General features: G+C 47.2%; 1 protein-coding gene across 2 annotated transcripts in view; it reads right to left on the bottom strand.

Annotated features, from left to right (window-relative positions):
- The window catches only part of PLCD1 (phospholipase C delta 1), a 46243-nt gene extending 39964 nt beyond the window's left edge, over positions 1-6279 (bottom strand). For both annotated transcript variants that reach the window (XM_086466436.1, XM_086466437.1), the window contains exons 1-2: positions 6180-6279; positions 1350-1514 (exon numbers count right to left, since the gene is read on the bottom strand). In XM_086466436.1, coding sequence (XP_086322562.1) covers positions 1350-1514; positions 6180-6279 — 265 coding nt within the window. The remainder of the gene's footprint in view (positions 1-1349; positions 1515-6179) is intronic.
- Positions 6280-14190: the final 7911 nt, after the last annotated feature.

The raw sequence follows: 14190 nt of genomic DNA, 5'->3' as shown, positions 1-14190 counted from the left end.
AGCACAGGAAAGAAAGCTCTGAAAGTCATTCTTCTCAACTCACACTCTTATTTGTTTTATAGCAAGACACTACCTGGGAAAGGACTTTGCTTTCTTGTGGGGCAGGGCCCAATAGAGCAGACATTCCTAGGGAGCCAACATTCATTAAGGCTTCTGCATTTGTTGTTATCACAGATTATTGCATTGCTACCTAAGCAGCCCAGCTGAGCTCAGGACCCTGCCATGCTGGGCATGCAAACACACAGTAAGGGACAGCCTCCAGTTCATCACTAGATAGAGAAAGAGAAAGGAAGTGTGTGGGGAAGGATGCACAAAGAGATTAAATGAGGCGCCCAAGGTCATCTGAGAAGAGTGTGGCCATCAGGGCTATAAACCAAACATAATTTTCCCTGCTACTTTACTCCTCCTACTGTAAATCTTATCACTGGTTGTGGGAGGGGGGTAATTTGGAAGACCCACCCTTCATTTAGTTAATTGTGTTTGTTACCAAAAACATTGTGTAAATAACACGGGCAGTGTGTTCTACGTTTCAACATGCCATAAAATATATTCCACATTATGAATTTACCTGCTGGCTTTACAAGACTGTGATGATTAGTGACAGAGAAATATGCTAGAAAAACACCAAATGAGAAGAAAAAACAAATACAGACACATACCCTGCCCAGTCCCATTTTGACTGCACAATTGGGCTCCTGGTCCCAATTATGGCCCCAAGCTGGGTGATACTGGCACAGAATGGTTTTCCCTGTGTCCATATAATGGTGACTGTCATATCTGGACTTTTTACAATGGGGCAGATTCTGAGTTTCCAAGACAAGGATAAGAACAGGCTTTCCTTCCCAGAGATATCTCCTGCAGCCCTTGGATCTCCACAACTCTGTGGTTCCCTTGTGAGGCTTAAATGCCAGCTTTCCCAGGGGCTGCAGGCAGGAAAGGAGTGTCCTGGCAGAGCCCAGACCAACAGCCCAAGCGCACCATACCGCACCGCAGATGTTCAAGCCATGTCTCACACTGAGCATCAGGGCTCAGGCACCTGAGTAACCTGAACTCTTGCTTTGGGGAGGAAACAAGCCAGGCAGGGCTCCTGAGACCAGCACAACCCACCCCACAACGATTTTAAGCAGCAGCTCTTGAGCTTGGGAAATGTGGCCATTCCTGACATGGCAGATTCCTCCCAGGCATCTCCTGAGCTGACGGCATCACTCAGTTTGTGTGTTACAGGAGGTATGAAGGATCCAGTCTCATTGCTCTGAGTCCTACCTCCACACCGCACGCACAATGGCCCTGGTTCACCCCCCTCTGTCCCACAGTGCCTCACACCTATGACGAAGTAAAACTCTACTTACAGATCTGTGACTCCGGAGATCTTAGTATCTTCTTCGATTCCTGCCATATGGTTTTGCAGTCTTCCTGGAGCTTATAAAACCGCTCCTTTCTCCAAGAGCTTGACTTCACTTTTAGCAGCTGGCTGCCTTTCAGGAGGAACTTCAGATCCTTGTCATCTTTCAGGCCTGAAGAGAAATAGTAGTGGTAATGCTGTAAGAGTCAGCTCAAGAAATGATGCTCATAGAGTCTTCCTTTCCACTGGACACTAATCACAGACATAGACAGCCCACTGCAGTGCAGCCAGGTCTGGGGAGGACGGCAGGACAGAGAGACCCAGAAACCTGCCATGCCACACGTTATGCTCACAGAGGCCAGAGCCTTGTAGATTTCTTAGATTGATTCCAAAGACTTTTGTACTGTAATTCTCAGGTGGTTTACAAACATAAAACACCTTCTTCCCAACAAAGACAGTATAATGTTAGGATGCGAAAACTACAACAAAACCAACAAGGTAACAGTAAAAGCAGAGGAAAGAAAGTCGTGTAACTTGTAATTGGAGTACTGTCAGGAACTTTCAAGTGATTTCAAATCTATTCTGTGACAAATTTCCTTTATGGAAACAGGAATACACAAAGATACCTCTCTCCCTTCTCTGGCAAGCAGTCCCCTCCTATCCACATGGGAATTTTGAAGACCAGTGTTATGAAGCTTAGGACATACACAGATAAGTTTTGTGGCAGGCAGCATCACATCAATAAGGTAGCAACAAGGCAGCCGCCATGTCCTTCTCATTGCTCAGCTGGTATTCGAGAGGACCTTTATTTTTCTTACCCTACCAGGCCACCACAATGCCAAGTAATAATAAACAGACTTTCTGGTTGCAGGAACTTCAGGTTTCACATCATAGCCTAGATTCAGGAAGGCATTTAGACATCTAGAGAGGCAACAGGTATCTACTGAGACTTTGAAAACATAGATTGGGCGTTCTACACGGTTTTGAATATCTCAGCAGTGTATGACTTCCACATACCTAAATACCTTGGAATCTGTCCCTCAAACCAACCATTAATTACAGATCTGGAGCGTGTGGGCTGGGGAGGGTGAGAGCCTGAAACATGAGAAACACATCCCGGGCTTTCCGTAATAGGCACCTTGCAGCTCTCTGACATTGCATGAAAGGCTGGTTCAAAGCTGGTGCAACAGCATTTAACTCTCTAGCACTGACCGAGCACAGCCCAACTCAATGGGATTTTTGCTAACCTTATCTCAACAATGCAGGTAACCACTCGGCTTCTTGCAGCCGCCTGACACTCACACCATGGGAAATTTCCCAATGCTACGTAAATATAACGCAGGGTCTTGCAAAGCAGAAATCCAAGTTAACTGATTTATGCAATAACATTTATATTGCAGTGCGACCCTCCGCTGTGACATTGGGTTTGTCCTTCCCTGGAAGACACACCTGCCTTGAATTGTGTTTTTAAACAGGGCTACCAAGCATCGCTTCAGGCCTGCTTGAAAAATAAAACCCAGCATGAAATCCCAGTGGCCAAATCCCCAGAATCCTGACAATTCACACAGGAAACCAAAGTGCCGGGTGCTGCAGAGAACCAAGGTACGGCATGGTGGCAGCAGCGGAGAGCAGCACCATGGTTTGCAACAGGGATACATTAGTCCAAAGAGAGTATTCTAGGTTGCCAAAGAAAGCCTGAGATCTCCATCAGAGATAAATGTTAGGGGTGTCCAGTGCCCGCTCAGTGAGCCGCTCACATCGTTTTACTGGTTTTGCAGAGGCCAAGGAGCATGCCCAGAGCTGAGCCTGGCTGAGGCATCCAGACTTGAAAACACCACAGTGGGAGCTGAAGATCCTGAAAAGGTTGCTGTGGTCTCTCTCCTTTCTCCACATTCAATTAGCTATTTCATTAATTAAGTGTCTTCCCATGCTACAGCATCCCCTGGGCCTCTCAGCTCATGTCTGGTCTGGGGGTTCCCAAGAGAAGAATTCGAATGCTTCCTCCTCTGGAAGCCTCAGGAAAAAACTCATGTAGAGAAGAAAAGAAAAGCCAATGGCTGCAAAACACAGAAGGGTCAAAGATTGATCCCAGCTATGGGATCTGGGTCACCCTCCTGGGTTTGCTGAGGTTCAAGCATACCCAGGTGTTGACAATAGGCCAGACCATCCCATTCTTCCTTCTCTCTATTCACCCACAACATTTCTGTTCTGGCTCCCAGCCTCATTCTTTCTCTTTCTTTAGATTCCAAAATGTGAGGCCTTGTTATGGCACTAGGAGGAGGACATGCCATCCTAGGTTGACATGAGGAGGAAAGCAGGAAAGCCATCTTTGGGTGCCCATGCGTATCAGTGCGTAATGAGAAATCCCTGTTAACTGGGGCATGTTTCATGACACAGACACCGCCTGCAGCACGTGTACCACGTCATGATGCTACCTGGGCATCCCAAAGAGCTTCACCAATGTGATACGGGCAAATCCGAATGGGCACAGGCAGAGGCCAAGGGCAGATTCCACTTCACCAGGCTTGATCCACACAGGCCAGACACAAACTGGAGCTCAGAGCCCTTCATCCTGCTCACTGGCACAGCCCAGTCAGTGCATTAGCATGGATCAAAACTCCCCTTCCTCTTCAGAGGATCTAACTATGGGTTGGGAGTAGCCCTTCCACTCATCTGTGCTGGAGGACCAGGCCAGGTTAAACGACTCAGCAAAGGAGGCCACTGCACTTTGCAAGAGCAGGAGGGAAAGATGAAGAGGGTCAGTGCACAGTGAAAGCACATCAAAGATCAAAGATGGCAGGAAGCATGAGTCAAAGGGCAGTGAGAAAAGCCAGGGAGGGGACAGAGACAAGCTTGCCTCTAGGAGATGGCGAGTTTGGCCAGGAAAGGGCGAGAGGGCTAATCATGGGTGTCTAACAGCTTGGTCATTCCTTTGATGTGAGGGGTCTTTCAGATAGAGAGAGCAGTCAGCCAGAGTTGACCTCTGCCAGTGGTGACCTCAAGTAGTGACTGAACCACCCAACGGTGGGCCCAGAGGAAGGACGGGCATCCCTTAACTGAGTGGGCACAGGCTGTTTCAGGACTGATCTGCATCTGTCTAGCAGTAGTTCAAGTTCAGACAGCTCAGCTGGCCAGGAAAGAGAGCCAGTGTTTCAGGCCCTGCCTCCTCTGCCCAGTCCAAGCACTGCCACTCACTCTTTAAATGACCTTGGGTGAGCCGCTTAGCTTCTCTATGCCTATCTACAAAGCACCAGCATTTTGTTAGGCCAGAGATGGAGCAGAAGACGTTCTGATCTGCTGATACAGGAACACAAACGCACCCCTGATGTGCCAGTGGGACATTACTCTCAGCTGGTAATGAGAACTGCTTTCCAGAAAATACAAACAAACAAACAAACAAAACCCCATGCTTTTTCCAGCAGAAACCTCATTTCAAGTTTTATGCCTGAACCAGCTCCTGAGAATTTCTGCCTACCAACCCCATGGAGCTGAGGAGGTTTGCAGTCCTGGGCTCCATCTCACAGCAATGGAAACTTGTATGAAAGAAACCAGAGTCATCCTACACATATATAATCTAAAAATTAAAAAACACTGTGCAGCGGGACAAGGACATTGTTTTCCAACTATTTAACAACACTAGGCATGAGAAGCACAATCACCACACTGAAATAGATGTCCCAAGTCCTGCCTGAAACATGTGGCAGGACTGTGCCTTCCGTAGCATCCTCTGTGAAATAGCAAATACATGCTTGGTGTGCCAAATTGCAGACTGCGTTTCAAGGGTCAGGCCCCCCTCCTTGCAAGATATCAATCACGCACTTTCTAAACAGAATGTATTTAGTGCACAGTAACGTTCAGTGTGAAAATCATGTTTGGCGAAGGTGGGAGTGCCTCAAGCACACACAGCACTGCAATAACCATAAAGTTAATGTACTGCACAATGAAGCTTTAGACACTAAGGCATTAAAAATGTTAACCTTTGCATTATCTCAGGTTTACAGCAAGCAGGAAACACAATAAAACAATAGTTGTCATGGTAGAAGCCAGGTTTTGAGTTCACTAAGGAGGCAGTTAGAACAATGTCTTTAGAAGACAGTGATAATCCGTATTTCTGCATTACTCACCTGCAAATCTACTGATCTGATATAAACACGTTAATTACAACTGCTATAAAACAAGCCTCCTCCTGCCTCCTTTCCCTCTCCCACCTGGTTTAAGACCGGACATAACTCAGGTTTGTTGGTTTAAAGGGGCAGGAAGCCCTTCTCATAAAATCCAAAGAACTCAGGCGGGTAAATGGTGATTTTCCATTTCCACCTGCCCTCTGTAGCCATGGAAATCAGGGGACTCGCATCCACTTGGGCTGCCTCTCCAGAGAGCAGGAACCAGCAGTGAGTTCATAGCCAGACACAGAAGTTACAAAACTCCCTGGGTTTCCTGTTTCTTTTCATCTGGTGAATGCAGACCTCTGGGTGGTTCCTCAGGCTCTTATAGCAACTGGCAATAGACCACTGAGAAGTCCTAAAATTAGGCAGCAAAAGGGCACTGCCTTCCCCAAACACTCTCAACCAGCGACAGTTCAGAAAGCCCAGCAAGAGATTTGCAAACCGACCCTTTGTCAAAGAGGTCCCACTTTCTTTGATGCCTCAAACGAAGCACTTAACACATCTGACGGGCTGCTACAGGCAAAGGAAAGGGAAAGAAACCTCAGGAGTTTAAAAATAACCTTGGAGTTGCTTTTAGGGTGGAGCACTGCCTCTGCGCGGGGAAAAGAGGCAGAAACGAAGCGACTGCCAGCGTGTGGAAGTCCTGAGGGTCTGGCCAACTTGTCCCTTACCCAGCCTGATGCCGTTCAACGCGGCCACTCTACGGCTCTGCTCCTGTAGGATGTTTTCCTGGGACACGCTGCGCTTGGGCTGCCTTCGGAAGCACTGCATGATCCAGCGTGGGGCTCAGGGAGAGGCGTCAGGCGTCGAGAAGGGTGGGGGGCCACGCCACCCCTGCGAGGTTCCCTGCTCATCCAGGAGCCTCCGGCATGTGCGGTGTCACACGGGGCTCCAAGGAGGGAGTGAGGCGGTGGGAGAGCGAAGGCAGAGGAAGGCAGGGGAGGGCAGAGTCCAGCTGGGGGTGGGACCGTGGGGCGTCTCTCCTCCTGCGTTGCTCACCAGCACGCACTGGATGGAGAATTACACCAAGGCGCCTGCCGGCAGCTGCCCAGGTAGAAGGAACGAGTTTTCCTACAGTCATATGCCAGTGGGTTTTTATGCATCATTTCCAGGGACTGGAGGAGTCCCAGATGCTGTTTGCGGCTCCTAATCAGTGCTATGGGCTTGTCAGCTTAGCCTGCCCACAAACGCCTGGATCAGAGAGAGCTTGGCTCCACCCTTTCTCTTCTGTGCAGAGCTGCTCCGTGCTATTCCCACTCACTTGCAGTGAAGAGGAAGCTGAAAACACCTTTTAGCCAGAGCAGATGTAGCCCAAAAGCCGCTCGGAAACTGTTTCAATGCTCTTCTTTTTCCATCTAGAGAAGAGCATTTTCCTAAGACTCTGGAGAGTGTCTTCTCTGCCACCAGTTTCCTGTATGACTTGGGTGAGGCACTGACCAGGGTAAGTTTCTGCATAGCTCTGGGTTTATTCTTGTAATTCAAATTTATCCTGCAGCCTGGCACAGGGATAAGCCCCCATCAGTGGTTTAACAAGTCACTGATTACACAGAATCAGAGAATAATTCAGGTTGGAATGGACCTCCAGAGCTCTCTAGTGAGTGGTTACCCACACAAAGTGGGGTCACCTTCAAAGGCAGATCGGGTTGCTCACAGCCTCCCAGGTGAGTTTTAGATATCACTGTAAGGGCAGAGACTCCACAGCCAATCTAGATCCCTGTTCAGGAGCTTAGGTCCTCTTAGTGAAGAATTTGTTATGACCAGTATAAATTTCCTTTGCTGAAACTCGTGACTATTGCCCATTGTCCTGGCAATGGCTGGGACTAAAATAACATCTCTTCCCTAACCATGATCCTTTCTGCGGTGAAAAAACAGCTGCTATACTTATTGAGCTGCTCCATCCTAGGCTAGTTTACAGACCTTGTTACAGACTAGGGGGTTTTTGTTATTGCTTTTGCTAGCTGCTGCCTTGTAAGCGAAGGGTGAAGATACTGCAGGGAGATGGAGTCAAGCTGGAGTGAATGTCCCTGACTGCAGAACCAGCATATGCCTGAGAAACTTGACAGCGAACCACATGTCACCATTTCTGCTGGAGACCTAACTGAAGGCTCTCCATCACCAGCCCCATAATATATTCAACACAGGTGTTAGAAACACATTCTCTATTTCCCATGTCTGGCAATCCAGCCATCTTCCCCTTCTTTCTCTGCATTTTGAAGGAAACCCTACCAACACTCACAGGTACGCACAGAAGACTGGGTTATTTGACCAGCACTAGGGGACAGGATCAGAGTCATTAATTGCTGCTACATGTCACATGTAAGAAACTCTCTGGGGACAAGGCAGAGCCATTGCATGACCTTGAACAGCAGTACAACTAACATCTTACTTACACATAGCAAATCACAGACAGCAAAGGAGAATAAAGGCATGTTCTGGATGGGACATTGCTGAACATGTTAGCCAGGCAGTCGGTAGGTGTTTGAGGAAACGCCTCCAGCCTTTTCTGAGCCCCCTGTGCATACAGGGGCCGAATGCCGGAGCCATAATCTCTGTAGCACTCCCCTGGGAGCTGGGAGCTTTGCTTTTGCTCTGGCTAGGAGGTGGGCACCATGACGTAATGGCTAGATGATATTTATTAGCTAGCAGTCTCGGAGCACTTCCCGTATTTCACATTGTACTGGAGATGATTGATCTAATTAGAGGAGTGGGGAAGGCAGTGGTCTCTCGTACTTGCCTTAGCAAAACAATTTGCTTCTGAGCACCAGCTTTTCTGTCCAGCAGCAGCCAGAGCCCCACAGGGATTGATTTGGGAGCACACAGAACCCCTCTGCTTCATTTTCTCGTTAATTCATACTGAGCTGTGCCAGCAACAGCACTGCTTGGAGCTTTCCAGGCCCTCCGAGAACATTTTACTGTACTTATCCCTGAAGTTTGCACACACACAAAGCACAGGATCTGCATTCGCTGGGTTTGGATACTTCTCCAGAACAGCAACGTTTGAGTTTTGCTGTTGTGAGCGTTTCAGAGATGTAAGGCAGTCTAAATCAGTTTGGTTTTAAAATGAAGATGAGATTATTGGGCCAGAAATGCCCTGTTTTGGGACACAACAGATCTGGATGTATTGTGGCTTTGAGGTCATTTAAAGACAAAGTCACATCTCACCATTGAAGCCTGACGGATAAGTGTGACCCTGTGGGTTACACGGCATTGCTTATTGATGTTACACGATGCTGCGTCACACTCCGACACTGGAGGAAGGGATTCCTGAAAATGGCTTAAGGAGAAATTCTCCAACCCTTATTCACTGCAGGTAACACCTGACTGGATCCGAAGCCTGCAAACACTCAAACATGCTTTTTTACCCTTATGGCCAATCCCACTGCAATCAAATTCTCTAGTCACATGAGTGAAGTTATTAATGCCCCCGTGCCCAGGATCAGGGCTGTGCTAATCATCCCATCGATTCCAGCTGGATTACTCATGGAGCAAATGGAAATCAGTGTGAACAAGGATGTCAGAATGTGGTCCCAAAGCTAGCAAAATGCTTGGATATCCAGGAAACAGGCCCTTGAGATAGAAAGGCTGTAGAGTCTGCTAGGAAATGGGCTATATGAGAAAACCGTTAATGCACAGGCTGCTCTTCAGACAGTTTTCCAAAAGTAATTAATCTCCATCACATCCTTATAGAAAGGAGCTAAAGAAGCACTATTACCACTTCACAGAGCAAGAAGTAGGTTGGTTTTGAGATCTTTGGGGCTGGACCTGTTCTCCCATCACTGCCACATTTAGGCAACACCACAAGTCGTGCAACCCTAACACTGATCATAGTCTCTTTGTGCCACACTGACACAAAAGACCTGACAGAAGCCAGCTGCTGATTTGCCCAGACTTGTGATAATTTAGGACTGGAATGAAAATACCTGTGCTGGTGATGACCTCACCACTTCCCCATTGCATCATGCACATGATGTAAATGACTCTATTAAGACTAGTAATGCCTATGGCAGCTACATAACAAATAAAGAATGTCATGTTAAGGGGAGATTTTCCCACTAAAGAGGCCAAAGGTTGTGCCTTGCTCTGTGTTTGTTACCAAGAAATAAAAATTAGGTCTATTTGACATGACACCATTCTTTGAAGAAACACTGTAATTTCATCTTCCCTCCCAGGCTCCCTCGGTAAAATTCAATGGAATAATTTTAATAAGAGTAATAGCACAATCAGGGTATCGCTGCTCATCAATGAACTGCAATGTCTGCCCCTACGTATTCCTAGTCCTCAGCAAGTGCAATGCCATTCAACCCAGGTGAACCCAGAATCAATGAGAGTTTGGAAAAGCTGTAGTTCAGCTGGTCTGTAGTAATGCAACAACCTTCTATCACTTGTTAGGGTGATGGAGCACTCAGAGACTGAAGTTCCTGATGGTAAATAAAGATTGACGACTACTTTTGCATACCTAGTACGAGAAGTACTGTCAGTGCAGTGGCTGCTTGGAACCGAGCACAACCAGCTGCAGCACTGGGCATGGCTGTAGTTCAGAAAAGCAGAAAACCTGTCAAGTGACGAGGATTTAGTTGGTTTCTCCAGTGCTTTTGCAAATCACTGTATGTTACCTGTGAAGTGCCTCAGCAGAGCTCCTTTTGTCATCTCCCATCACCCCACAGTTATATCCAACCTGGCTTTTTTATCAGCTCTTGAGCAGCCCTTTGCCTGGGATCAGCATGGTCCCAGCAACAAGTCATCTTCCAGCTGAGACCCTGCTGGGAGGAGACGACAGCAAGGCTCCTTCCATGTCTGCAGGGTCCCACCTGCCCTGCCTTTCCCTCTGGAGTCCGTTCTTCACTCATGTCCTCTCACATACCTCCCGTAGAAACCTCACTCCTTCCTCCTTCCTTGCTACCTCCAGGACACCACTTGCAGCTCTCAGCTTTATTCTCTCCAGTCACACCTCACATCCCCCAAGGGCCAGGCCTTGCTGTTGGCACAGCAGAGCTTGAGAACAGCCAGTTGCTCACCACCAACAAAAAATGCCAATGGCTCCTCTACACCAGCATTCCCCTTCTTGCTCCCTCTGGGGGAGTGGGGACCAGGGAGTGGGTGCTGAGACCATAAGCATTGGCGCATCTCTGGCCAAAGATGCTGCTGCTTGCTGACAGTGGGTGCACCTTTCGGTTTATGTGGTATGTACCAAGTTCCACCTTGTGGCGACACTGAGAATGGGCTTCTCCACAAAGCCCGTGGCAGCATCAGCAAACCTTCTCTTCCTTACATTAGCTCTTCTTGCCCACTCTACTTTCCTTCCAGGGTGCTTGAGAGGTCTTGCTGAGCCAGAGCAGGGTGACTTTAAAGGTTCATATAGGAGGACTTCTGCCCAAGCATCCTGTTGCAGCTGTTCTTCAAATCACTGCCTAAAACCTTCGTCCTCTGGCATGCTGGCAAGAAACTATGGGCAGGTTTCTGGTGCACTGAGATCAGCACTGTCACCCTGCCCAATATTTCTCAGCCCCATTTTCTCTCTGTACCCTTTGACTGTTTCACCTTATCTGCAAGGTCTCTGAAAGGAGAATTGTCCCTTCTCCAGCTCTGCTCCAATCAGTCCACGCAGCCCAGCCATCTTTCCCCGAAACAGCCTGGCTATGTCCAGACTGCCTACTGGGAGGGATCGCAGGCCCATGCCATCACCCAGGTCATGCTGTGTGCTATGGATCAAAACCATGCTGGGGAATGTGCTGGCAGCTAAACAATGCAGAGCCCTGGCCCTGGTTTATATCGACGGAGCCAGGCTGCCTGCTCAGACATTTCACAGACAGTTCAAATTGTGACATTTATTTGTGAAAATCTTCATAAATTTTTCTGCCAGTCTGGGTCACTTGAAAGGAGCTTGGATCCATGCATGGCACTGGCTGTGACCCATCAAAAGCTATTGCCCTGCTATTGATGAAATCCTGGTAAAATACCTAACTAAAATTCATTGCATAACTCAAAACCAGACTTAAGGTTTGGTTCAGTCCTTCCACAGGTCCCTCCATCATGGTGCACACAGAGATTTGGCTGCAGAGTGAGAGACACTAAACCAAACACTGGCTTGCAGTAAATTACAGCTTTTCCAGTAGTTGGTGTGAAAAGAGTGAGAAGAAAGTAATTGAAAAGAAGGATATCAACTTGATGGATAGGACCAGCATCAACAGCCAGGAGCGCTCATGCAGCTTAGCTGCCTAAGTCACGTTTCTGGGCACGTGCTGATGAAGATGCTCTCTTCCTAAACCAAAGTCAATTGTAGGTGGGTCCCAGCTTCATTATTTTAAGGCCATTTATCAGCTTTTCTCAACATTTTCTTCAGGAGCTGATATTTCTTCCACAGGTGAAATGCAGGTCACTCACCATTCTGTAGCAGGGCAACATTTGCGCAATAATTAAATTGCACAATTGAATTATGCAAAACTAGGGGGAAAATCCTTTTTTTTTCCCCCCTAAGTGATTCCCCTGGAATTTCAGAACTCTAGCCAAATACAGCCAATGAGACTTATTGTGTAGTACCTCAATACAAGGCTTTAAAAGGTACCCATGTGGGGGGCAGCCTGAGGTGTGAGAATTCCCACACACACGTTGCCTAAACCGGCTTATTTAAGGTGTGGAAGTATCTCACTTTAGAAGAAACTGTGGCAAAATGTCCTCTACCTGCATAAAGAAAAAGAGAAACCTCTGTGTTTGACCGAGGTCTGCAGCCTTCCCTTCTGGTGGGCTTGACTAAGCAAGGACTGAGGCTCTCCACCCACAGTAGGGGCCTAGGAGACACATGGGCTGCGGGTCAGTCTGGCAGTGTGTAGATATCCACAGTGCAGTGAACAAGGGGCCAGGAGAAGACAGGGTACAATTCACCTGTCTAGGTCTCTACAAACCTAAAATTTCTTGCAGAAACTTACATTTAGCCAGCTGAATCCCACCCTGGATGATCAAATCACCAAGTATTTGTTTGCAGCTTTCCTTCATAAATACCTGTTTATATATTTTGATCTTCCTGTAAAAACCTTGCCACGCAAACCCATTACAGGAAACTACACTTTACTCCCAAATCATCGATACCTTTGGCTCCCAGAGCTGCCTATCCAGTCAGCTGAGTTTCTGGATCTTGCACAAACCATCTCTTCCCCACACACCTCTCCCTCTTACTTTTCCATGTAGTTGGCTGTATCCTTTCATCTCTGCTGCACGCAGCAGTTTTCCAAGCGACTGCATTTCCTTCTTCCTCCTCTTTCATTTCCTCATTAAAACCTATTTTTCCCCAAGCATCTTCTTGCCCTGACTCATCTGCTTTTGGACCCAATGCCAGGGCTTTGCAGACCAGCAACAAGCTCAAAGCCAATTGCGGGCTTCAGTTTTACTAAGGACATTGCTCAGATTAGAAATTCAGCAGGTTTTGTGTCAAAACAAAAAAGACTCAAAATGAATTTAACTTGTCCTGCCTGAAAAAGGGACAAGTTGCATGTTTAATGTGCTGAGAAGTGTCAGTACGGCAGATTCTCCCGCACTACTGGAAGCACTATGGCTCAAAAGACTCCCATCTAACACGTCAGGCACAACCTACATCAAATGGGGTGTGCTAGGAGCATTTTGTTTGTAGGAAAGGAGTTCAAAGCCAGCAGCTGCTTCAGAGCAGATCCCAAGCTGATCCCAAGTTGCATTAGCTCAACCCACAGAGGCTGAAGCCCAGTGCTCCCAGCCCTCCCCAGTGCTCCCAGCTAAGAAGGGCAGGTGGAGATGATTCATTTGGAAATTAAATCTAGATGTTAATCCTCAGGACTAGCTGACAGAAGAAACAAGGAAATGGCCTGTTTTGTAGGACTTGACTAACCCTTCCCTGCTGATTCTCACCCTGAGCTGAGGCAGAGGGCATCCTCATAACAGCACTGGGGCATTCCCTGCACAATGTACACAGTGTCTTGGATGAAAAAGTCAGTGTATAAGAATACGGCATAGTACAGATTCGCTGTTCTATAATCTGTGCAATCACAAGGGCTCCCAGTTCAGAAAAAAAAAAACAACTTCATGAGGCAAGAGAATGGTTATTAATAGCCCACAGAGTCTAGCAGATTCGTTGCGTACTAAATGTCGATGACCCTTTATAAAACAAGTAACAAGAAGCCCACTCAGCTGAATTAAATGCCTTCAAAATAAAAGGCACACACCATTAAATCACAGCAGCTACTCTGGCTCTGTGGAAAAGGGAGCACACGCTCAGTTTTCTTCCCAGCCCTCAGATCTCCATCCAAATGCACAGTGAACAAAACTATACAAACTTTTCAGACACTCTATCTACAGTCACACCCACTTCTGCTACCAGAAGATATCTCAGGTGTCTCTTACTGACTGTCAGATATTTTACTAAGACTGAGCCATGTGCCTGTGGTTAATTCTGACACGGTAAATACAGATGTTGTTGTATCTATGTTGGGGGGAGAAAAAAAAAAAAGAGAGAAACTGAAAGAAAGAAACTAAGTTTCAACACACAGCCATAAACAAAACATATCTATAAACCATAGTATGTGAGAAATTTCTAACAAACTACATAGCACAAGTCTGATCCTGCTAACAAACCAACATGTGAGCAACTTTTCTTGTCTAAGTCGTCTGGCATTCAGAGTGACTTTGGCACTTGTGTGTGTTATGTGTCAAGGAATTTCA

Source organism: Leptosomus discolor, chromosome 6 (genome assembly GCF_034619465.1).
Source record: "Leptosomus discolor isolate bLepDis1 chromosome 6, bLepDis1.hap2, whole genome shotgun sequence".
Taxonomy (NCBI): domain Eukaryota; kingdom Metazoa; phylum Chordata; class Aves; order Leptosomiformes; family Leptosomidae; genus Leptosomus; species Leptosomus discolor.
Note: the sequence above shows the minus strand (reverse complement) of the source record. Positions and strands in the feature narration are given on the sequence as shown.